This window comes from Delphinus delphis, chromosome 7 (assembly GCF_949987515.2).
Source record: "Delphinus delphis chromosome 7, mDelDel1.2, whole genome shotgun sequence".
NCBI classification, from domain to species: domain Eukaryota; kingdom Metazoa; phylum Chordata; class Mammalia; order Artiodactyla; family Delphinidae; genus Delphinus; species Delphinus delphis.
In genome coordinates this window covers 86,013,700-86,024,735 of record NC_082689.1, presented here as the reverse complement: position 1 = coordinate 86,024,735, position 11,036 = coordinate 86,013,700, and the positions used below count along the sequence as shown (strand labels likewise).

Sequence of the window (11,036 nt, the reverse complement as noted above, 5' to 3'; positions counted from 1 at the left end):
GGAGACTGTAAAATCCTTTACATTAAGCAATAAAATTGCCATGGATAACGAAGCATTTCCATCTAGGCACAGCTTCTTCAGGATTCTAGTTGGTCAGAATTTCTGGGAAAACTTTAAAAAGAAAGGTTAGTGGGATGAATTACAGCCCCAGCTGCAGCAGTTGACTCTGAGGTAGTTCCCTTTCTTTCACTTATGTTAGACCCACCTCCCCTTCGGTTTGCACTCTGGTTGGTCCAGGTGGCTTGCCTGGTAGTTTGACCCAGGTCCTCATCTCTGGGCTCTGTTTCCATGTCCTTCTCGAGCCGTAGTTCTTATACTTGCTCTTCACAAGTACAAGTTACAGTGGGCAGGAGAGGCACACGTATTTCCCATTGTGTAACAGTACCCCTAACTTTTTTTATGAGAACCATGGTCGATTATAAGGGGAACCCAAAGTAACGTGACAGCAATGTGACTTTGAGTTTACTGTGTTTTACTATGATCCCTGATGGAGGCATCCTTATCTGAGAACCAGGTCCTCAAGATCTACAGAGCCCAATGTTGCAGAGACAGGAAGGACAGATTGACCAAGTGAGTTACTAGGAGTGATGAAGTGGAGGACCCCTCCCACTTCTACCCCTAAATTCCCAGACCCATGTATTTTATCTACTGAGGTCACAGTCATTTGCTGCAAAGTGGTCCCTTGGTCCAAGGTAATGTTATGCAGGATTGCCTGCCAGTAAACCAGACACTCAATGAACCCTCAGAGAGTGGTGCTGGCCAAGGACCTCCAAGCAGAAAAGGCAACCCCATACCTAGAGTAGGAGGGAATCCAGTCAAGAAGAAACACTACAGTAGAAAGGGTCTGATGTAGTCAATAGCCGACAAGTAGCTTGTTGGTCTCCTCAAGGGATATTACTGTATCAGGGTCTGACAATAATTAGTCATAATGGGAAATTCTGGCTCTTCAAGGATCCTGTCATCTCCACTGCTACAAGCGGGCTCAGACATACTCTCCTGCTTCTTTCTGGAATATGCTAACCAAGTCCTGCATATCACTATCCTTTTCCCAGTCGGCCTGTGCTGAGATTTGCAAAATTATAGGTCTGGGGCCAAGAGGGGAGTTGAGGGAAGAGGAGGAAAAACATTGTCTTGTAAGAGACCTATCTCATTTGAAGGTTCTTCATGTTCTTCAAGCAAGAGGAGAATCTCTAACTTCCAGCAAGAATTAAGCCACTTCTACAGAACCTGGGGTTTCAGGGAAATTGGCAAATTCAAGCTTCTCAAACACTTTTACCCAGAAATCCCTGCCCAGATCCCATTTGCTTCTTATCAGAGCCTAACTTTGACACAGGAGACTTGTCTATTCTGAGAATTTAGCCTTCTCCACAATTCAGCCACTTTTACAATTAAATATAAAGTAACCAAACAATGTCTGATCATCAGCTGTGTGTGACCTTCTACTACAGAAGATGAGAGCCTCAAATGCTCACAAGAAGGCCTTCTGGCTAACACTTTGCTTTAAACTATTGATTAATAGATCTGAGCCTGTCATTTTCTCTCTTCATTGGATCAATAGCCCTTAGCAGTAGCCATCTAGTTCCACAGTCCTTACAGTTACTATTTTCCCCATATCTCTTAAATACCTGAGACTTTGCACCAATTATTACATCCCTTCTACCTGTACTGTATCCCAGTTCATTACAGATGAAAGTCTTAGCAATGGCACTGCCACAGTATAACTGGAATGATCAATATTCCCCCTTCCAGTAGTGGCGGGGTGCACATTGCCTGCCATCTAGCCAACAAGGACTCCAACTTCAGAATCCCATCCTTACAAGTTGCTTTCTGAGACCACATCTCCTTTCAGCAGTCTTAGGTTAGGTTCCCTAGAAGCAGAGCTTAAGAAGGGGCTTCTGGTTTAGGTTATTTTTTGAGTGAGTGCTCTCAAAAGAAAGGGACTGAGGGAGGAAGGGGAGGGCAGAGGAAGAAACTAAGAAAGGCTGTGGTCTCGGCTTCGGTTTGTTCCCATACGAAGTTCTGGAGCACAAATTGTACCACAGAGTTGGTCACAGTTTGAGGCAAAACTACACCAATTTTCTACCCCTGTGTCAGACAGTCATTGTCTATAGTCTGTCCCAGGAGGGGCAGTGTTGGAGGTGGGTGTGTAGACTTCCTGGTGAGGCACCTCCTGGTCAAGGGCAATTCTGCACAGAAGGCACAGCTGTGAATGGCTATCAGCCTACACCCATGGCAGTTAGGAATTGGATGCCTCAGAGTATGCAAGGGATCCAACAGCATGGCACCAACAGCATCCACTAAACTACCACGTCTTAAGATATCCTTAGTGTCACAAAGTACAGTAACACAGAAGAGCAATTCCATGAAATCAAACCATAAATTTAAAGCCATGCAGTGGTGTGCCAGAACCGGCTTCTATTAGCCCACAAGAATTGATTATTCACATCTCTTCCCAACTCGGCATTCAGTGATGTCACGTTGGAAGCTTGAAACTGTCCATGGTGGGAGTACTTACACCATGGACACTGGCAAAAGCTACGCACCAGGCCCTTTTTATGGGGGGTGGGGGAAAGGGGGTGGATGATCAAGTTGTTAAACATTTACCAGCACGCCACTGATTGCGCAAGATACGAATTGTTATTCCTGATTTTAAGTATGAGGAAAATAAGCTAAGAAAGAGCAATTAAGTGACAGATTTAGAATTAAAATCTATTTCTATCTGACTTTATTATACCAGGAATATTAGGTTTAGTTTAACATACATTTATTGAGTAGTAACCATGTGCCAGGCATTGTTGTCAACTAAGACACATTCTCAATCCACAAAGGAAATGGAATGAGAGTTCAATCTTTGGGAAACCAAGAACATGATATCTAGGGAATTTGATTGAATTTCTTCTAGCTATTTTCATGTCTTTGAGATTTTAATAATGTTCTAAAGATTTTTCACTTTTCAATCTATAATACGAAGATTTAAAATATCTAATCTTAATGCCTCAGTTTATGAGATACGTATGCAAAAGCACTTTGGAAATGCAGAAAGCTTAATACAAATGGATGGATTGTTAATAAGAAAATCAATAGTGAAGATAACAGCCCTTTTTCAAATGGCTGAAGGAATAGATCCCTTGGAGTGAAGATAAGGAGGACTCCAAATACCCTTCTTAAATTGAGTCAAGGCCACTTTTTCTTGTGGTGTTCAACTGAAGTGGAATAATTTTTTCAGGCTGTTGTTTTCACAATGACTTTTCAATGTGGTCGGAATCCTTCTGGCCCTGAAGAAATGAGCAGCTCTTCTCTCTTCCAACATTTGACTCCATCACCTCTTCGGAGCCAGAACTGGAGTTGTTCTGAAGAAAGTGTTTGCAGACTAAGGGAGCTCCAGCTGCTGGTGGTACATGCATTCAGGGAAGGTTGTGGAGTCCAGGCCCTTCATCTTTTTGGGTGTTTGGTGGTTTGCTGTTTTCAAGACTCTCATATTTCAAATCTTCTCTTCTGTTCCTCGCTTTCCTTCTCTCACATCTTTGTCTAGAAGTTGCCCCCCATCTGTCCCAGGAACTCCACTTCATTTTTCATCCTAGCTATCCTTGCTGGCTCCTCTTCTCACTCCTTCTGTCAGAATAATACGTTATCATCGTAGTGTCATTGATCTCCAATGCTGCAAACACTGCTGGCTTTCGAGAGCAAGGATATTCTGATGGGACTTCCCTGGTGGCCCAGCGGTTAAGACTCTGCACCTCCACTGCAGGGGGCGCGGGTTCGATCCCTGGTCGGGGAACTAGGATCCTGCGTGCCTCGTGGTGCAGCCAAAAAATAAATTTAAAAAAAAAAGGAAAAAAAGGAAGGAGAGAAAATAAAAGACAATTTGCTATTACCATAATGAAATGTACAATCACAGCATCAGGAACAGTCGTAATGCTGGCAAAAACACCAATCTGATCTGAGCACCCGACTGGTTCTTAGAGAAACCAATCCATGAGTACACACAAACGTTCACACACACACACACACACACACACACACACACACACACATGCAGCATATGATTATAAACCTTTTCCTTAGCTGAACAAAGAAAAGGCAACAAAAATCTTCAAAGGACTTGTTCTTTCTGGGTAAAATTTCATAAGACTGCTATCAAAGCAGGTTGTATATGAGAGACAAGGAAGGTTATAGATGAGAGGCAAAGACAAAAAAAATTCACTTGCTCCAAGAATTTGCTGAACGATTTCATTTTGTTGAATTCCACCCATTAAAACATGTATTTAAATCCTAACAATGACTGAGAAACATTTGGAAAGCAAAAGTAAAAGTTGACCTGCAGACAGTTCAAATTCGCCATATGCTTGCTGTCACCATTAACAGTCTGTAGACCATCCTAATTTATGCTTCAGCGAACTAACCTGATGTATTTTAAAGAATGTGAATACCTGTTTATTTTTCAAATAAGGCATTTTATTTTTCCTTATTACTCATATGTATGACAGCAATGATAAACTTAAATGATTGTCTCACTGAGGAAATTCTCAAAAAATATTCATCAGGGACAATTTCAGAAATAAAAGTTATTTCCTTCAACACAGGCTAACAGAATTTTAAAAGGAATTTATTAGTGTTTAGGAATCACTATAGTTTAAATGGTGTGTGTATATATACAAATTACTAAACATACACTTTTTTTAACCTGTCTAATTTTTTGCCTTTTTAAGAAGAATTTTCTTACTCTCTCATGTGTTTAAGCGACCACATATCATATTAACTAGATGCCCTTTCCTTTTCTTTCATGAAACTACATTTCTTAAGCATTATTGTAGATGGAAGAGATTTCTGATGGAAGGGAAAAGAGCATTAGTTGTTTTAAAATTTGATAACTTCAGTCCAAATCTCATCCTTTTCTCTTTGTGCATTTAAGGATAGGTCTTCAACTTTTCCAGTTTTAATCAGATAGCCCAGATGGTCATGTTTATGGTAAAAATGTCATTAAATTCTGAGTAAATAAAATAATTAAGAGATTTACTAATTAATTTTTAAATATTCTAGATTCTGAGCAAGGGCTATAGATTGTTATACAGTCTTTGTCTCTTTTGCTTTTAACAAAATGGTTGGTGTGTGGTAATGCTCAATAAATGAATTTTAATTAGTTACTAATAGTTATTTACAAGGTATATGTATTCTGTTTTTAAAGCCAACATATTTATGTTAAAATATTCTAAAACAATAAAACCAACCATCTAACACATGCATAACCATTAATTAACTTAAAATAAAATATTTTGTTGCTTGCATTTTAGCAAACTTTACTTTTCAGATATCTCTTCTGATGGCATTTAAGGTATGAATCATGAAAATAATAAATAACTTGCAGTGGGTCGTAGAAATTACACACGAAAATAGAATTAAAATGGTTTAATTACAGGCTTGTGCTTGTGGTCACACTGATGGACAAAGCCCTTGGGAATATTAGAAAGCTGATCTACCCCTCGCCCAACAGCATCTACCTGGATCTCCACTGCAAAACCTCCTTGTCCCTTAAATTCACGAGAAGAGGAGAGTAGGAGTGATGCACCGCTTCATCTGAAGCACCAGCAAGGCTCTCGGTTCATCTGTAGAAGCGAAGCCCTGGGCAGCTGGCACCCTTCCACAGGGAGCTACAAACACCACTTTGCCACATTGCAAGTTTCCTCAGGCAACAGATGTCTTGTAGCTGCCGTGCAGGTCTCCAACTCTACCAAGCCACCTGGACAACATATTTAACGTACCGACAATGCTTCTGTCACCACTTGGGAAAGATTCTTAAATTTTTATTTAATTTTTTTCTCCCAACACCTTCATGATCAGTGAAATTTGGCCTCGGATTGCAAAAATTTGTATTCAAAAATGTAAGGGGAGAATCAAAAGCCTCTCACTTCTCCCCATCCCCCAACTTCCCCCAAGGATTCCAGAAAAGAATTCATTCATCTTCTGTATCATGACAATTACATTTTATTCTTTAAAAATCGAACGTTTGCAAAGAGCAGTCTTGCTGAACCACTGCACAGAAAAGTTAAACAACGAACTGCTAAATGGCTCGCTCTCCTGCTTGGCTCTGACGGCACCAAACTTTAACGTGCCTCCGCCACAACTTTAAACTGTGGGTGCAATCCTCTCAGAACATTATCTGGAAAACATTCTGACTTGTTCGGCTGCTATAGTGATACTTACAGTACCGTTGTGTCTGTTTAGTTTAAAAATGAGGTTGATAACGATAATGCTTTTCCTAAGATGATCTTCTCCTTTTTAATGATAGCCGTAGTTTCCCCTACATAAATGACTAAATCCTTACAGAATCTTGGTCTTGATTAGCACTCCTGCTAGTAAAATTTCACATACTAAATCAGCACCAGCTGTAGCAAGCAAGAAAGAAAAAGGCAAGTGTAAATGTTCCATATGCCCCAGCAAATTGGCATCTGTGTCAGTAACCCTTTTTTTTTAAACTATTGTATACATACATTCTCTTAAGTGTTTTGTTCACAAAATACTGCTAACAAAATTCCTCTGTTGGCATCTCAAGGGAAGAGCCTGTCCTTGGTATCAGTCAACTGCACAAAATACAATTTCTCCTTCTCCTCTTGTGGTCACAGACACACCTGAACGTTCTATGTATACAAGTTGCTTCAAGTTAGTGAACCTTTATTTTGACATCTGTTCCCTGTAATATGACACTGCAGTGCTCTTATAAAGCTGCTTTACAGTTGGAGTTTAACTGGTAGCAACACTAAACAAGGTCAGAGAGACAATCGAATTATGTTGGTCACCTGGAAGGTATCTCAGAGACCAGGCTCAAAACAAATAACCTGGAACGTGCTGATGGAAGACAGCATTTGTGATCACTCTCACCTCGTCGCCCCTATTTTCTTCCCATTATGAAGGGTCTCTTCACACATAGATATAAATAGATATAAATAAAGATATAGATACATCAGAAATAATCCCAAAGCTGTATCTGAGATGGTATACTACGCTACTTTAGGTGGTTTTCAATACCTTATCCATTGGGACCTTATTGATTGTCTGAAATCCAGTAGATATAGTTCTTCAGGAACATATTTAAACCATCAGTATGAATCCTACAATAGCCATTAGAAAGCTACAAACACAGAAGAGTGTACTAATTAAATAGTCTACATATAAGGAGTATCAGTTGGCCATGTCCCAGAGATAGCTGCCGTACAGAGGAAAAAATACGTTTAAGTATTTTCTCCTCTGTTTGGAACCTGGTTATCCTGGTAGGCCAGCGTATATGGAAGAGAGAACACCCCTTTCTTTGTGACACTTATTGATTCCTGCTCATGCGTCCCCACAAGGGTTGATACTTTGTGTTGCTCTTGTTTACCTCCATGTCTGCCTCTCTGGATTTGACTATAAGCTCCTTGAGATAGTTTCTCTGTAGTCCTATATCTGTCCTACCGGAGTAGCAGAGTTTAGCAAATACCCAGCAAATGTCTGCCCACATCAAAATGGTTAAGGAATGCTCAAAGTTTTTGTTAAAAGCTAAATGAACTGGTTGATGAAGAGCTTACCAGTTGGGATCAAATGACCCAACTACATAAGGACAAGGGGAAATGGATGAAAATTTCCTTTGTTTCCCTGATGTTTCCCTGCTATATAAACTCCCTTTCATCAAGTGTTATCATATGGGTATCGAGATTTAGTGAAAGTTGCTCTTGATAACTCATTTATATCTAAGGGTAAAAATCAGAAGACATTTTGGTTACAAGTTAAAAATCTCTTGGGTTTTAAGATCCAGTTTACCTAAATTCTTACTGAAAAATTTTAGAGAAGGGCATGTGGGAAAATCTACAACTATGATATATCTTGCAAAGTACTTTTATAAAATATGAAAATTCATTCTCTTAGAAACATGTAGCTTCCCTTACAAGACAATGGCTTCTCTCCCTGGTACTGTTAGTAGTCCAACAAATCTGCTAGCCTCCTCTCAGGGAAGCTGTGAGAGAGGAATTCCCGTAGTGGGAAGTTTGGATGAGACAATCTAATGTTTATATACATGAAATTCAACTACACTTACCAACCGTATAGTGATCTTGCAGCTGTTGTAATGATTATACTGAACTGATTCTTAAAACATTTGGTCCTGTTATAGTTGACAGTAGCAGTGGTAAAATCTGTATATCTGCTAACCTTTATGATCCCAGAAAGTAAGCACAGTTGTTTGTATCTCTATGTTCCTGAATATCAGCACGGTAATACAGAGTATATATTTTTTATATGACTGCTGAATACATGACTTATTTTTTGAACAACTGATTTCTTACATGGTTGCCTGCTTGGTCTGTAATCGGTATGCTTATTTTAATACAGTTGTATGGACGATAAATTACACACTGATATGGGATTTCCCCAGATGACAGACAAGTATTAAAATGAGCTTGGAGAGTCAATCAGTCAGGAAGTCCTTTCTGAGAACTCCGTGTGTGCGCTCTCCTACTACATTTCATAATATAGAGTCATCAGCCCAAAAGAAGAAGGACAGTTGCCGGTGCAAGACAGGATGGCATCAAGCTGGCATCTGGTTGCTTTATGCCTGTGTCTGCTTGTTAAATATTTTTAACATCAACTTTGGTTCCTGATCCAAGGCAATTTGTGATAGTGTTGAGAAGATACCATGCAATTATCATCTTAAAATAATTAGGCAATAGAGGAATATGAAAAACAGTGTAGCTTATACAATGCTTACAAGGAGTTCATAGAAAATGGTCGCATGCAATAGGCAAAGTTCAGGAGGTGGTGACGTATGGAATTTTCATTTGGGGCACTGGCCTTCAGATTTCAAGGTGATGTTTGGACTAATCCTGTCTATGTATATTGGGAACTGATGGCTACCAGTTGTCATTGCCTTTTATAATTCCATAGGCTTTGCTCACCAGAAGCTATCTCATTCTCTGGAGATGCATGCCCAGGTACTTTGTGGTGGGTGGTTGCTTCTTAAAAGGCCACAGCCAGGTCACACACGACTTAAAGTGCTACTTTATTTAAGACAATTTTCAAGGGTTTCTTCTCCCTTTGCTATCTATGATTGCCCCATTTCGGTTTGCCATAGAACAGCTGTTTTGATATCCAGCATTTATCCGTTCTCCACATGCATCCAGCCCAGAGGGATTGTTAAGCAGATCATTGTTTTAATTCTGGCTAGATTCCAGGTCCCCATTATTAGTGATCCTGTCTTAACATTTACCGTTCAGTTTGGCTCACAGGTGATGTTGATTAAATTGGATATGCCATCTGGGGTGGGTTTTCATCTGATAGGCACATTCAAGGCTGAGCACACCTACTGCTTCATTTGGGTCTGAAGCTTTATGCCTTGTGTGATGGCATTCTGGACATGGCTGTGTGCAACCTGGGCTTGAGTCCTGCATCTCCAGATAACGGTTCTTTGAATTTGGGCAATCCACTTCTCTATTCAGGGCTTTGATTTTTCTAATGAATAAAACAGAGAGAATCATCATTAATTCATTCCTTCACTTAGTTCCTCGTTAATTTTTTAACCATTTATTAGGCAGCCACTTTTTGCCTGAGACTCTGCCAGGTTTGGAGAAATCAAAGATAATAAAGAATATACTGATACTACATGTATCATTTACAAAATATCTCTTTATATGAATAGATATGAACAAAGAGCTATGGAGCCTGGAGGACACAGCAACAAAGTCTGCCCCCAGGAATCACAGGAGTTCTCAAGAAGGACATGATCATTGAGTTGTATCCTATAACTCAAGGGCTCCAAATTTTTCTTTTGTGCATCTCATTGATTAAAATATCCATGTGAGGGTAACACATAACTTTACGTATTGGGAGAAAATGTCAAACATGTACAAATTATTTTTTATTTCATCCGTTAATTTAAATAAGTGAAGTAGACTTAAATACATTCCATCTGGGATTGTTTTGAGAAGCAAATGGCGTGATGTGTAAACAGAGCAAAATGCTGGAGAAAGCTCTTTTGAACCTGTGGGTGATGTTGCCTGCCCTTCCTATCCCAAGAGGGGGTCCCAGGACTAAATTAGAAAGTGAATGTGAAAGAATATTGGAAATGTAAAGCATTGATAATAAAAAGAGCAGTAAGAGCTAACACTTATTTCACTTTTACAATATTTGAGGTATCATCCTAATGTTCTACATGAATTAGCTCATTTAATTCTCCCAACAACCAAATGGTAGGTTCTAGAGGTGAGCCATCTGAAGTGTTGATATTGTACCATTTTTGACTTACAAAAATGACAGTTTCATAGGGGTCCACCTATTTTTACTTCACTATTTTACAGATGAAGAAATGATAAAACTACACACTAATTTAAAAAATTGAAAATACAAAGTATACAGTGTAGCGCGACCTCCATCATGCCTTTCCCCTTGCTTCCATCCTATCCCACAGATGTAACTTCTTTTAACATGTGGGATATGTACTTCTAGTATATTATTATGTCGTAGAAGGCCTTGTAAAAACACTGGATAGAATATTATATGTACTGCTCTATATCCTGCATATTAGATAAATTAAAATTATGTATATTGTTCTACAACCTGTATTGTTCACTTTACATTCTATCATGGACAGCTTTTTATGACAGCTTTTTAAGGTGGGTCTACCTTATCTTATTCAAAGTCTGTATAGTGTTCCATTACATGAATATATCATGACTCATTTAACCAATCCTTTAATGATGGGTATTGCTCTTAAAATAAGGCTCAAAAACAAATATCATATATTAATGCATATATGTGGAATCTAGAAAAAACGGTACAGATGAACCTATTTGCAGGGCAGTAATAGAGATGCAGACGTAGAGAATAGACGTGTGGACGTGGTGGGGGAAGGAGGGGATGAATTGGGAGATTAGGATTGACATATATACACTATCATGTGTGAAATAGATAGCTAGAGGGAACCCGCTGGATAGCACAGGGAGCTCAGCTCGGTGCTCTCTAATGACCTAGATGGGTGGGATGGGGGGGTGGGGGTGGGAGGGAGATCCAAGAGG

The 11,036-nt window shown here is 39.5% G+C and overlaps 1 protein-coding gene across 5 annotated transcripts in view; it reads right to left on the bottom strand.

Annotated features, from left to right (window-relative positions):
• Window positions 1-2,594: 2,594 nt before the first annotated feature.
• GTDC1 (glycosyltransferase like domain containing 1) overlaps window positions 2,595-11,036 on the bottom strand; it is a 437,175-nt gene continuing 428,733 nt past the window's right edge. For all 5 annotated transcript variants that reach the window (XM_060016855.1, XM_060016852.1, XM_060016853.1 and 2 more), the window contains one exon: window positions 2,595-3,786. In XM_060016855.1, the coding sequence (XP_059872838.1) occupies window positions 3,582-3,786 (205 nt within the window). In that variant the 3' untranslated portion in view covers window positions 2,595-3,581. The remainder of the gene's footprint in view (window positions 3,787-11,036) is intronic.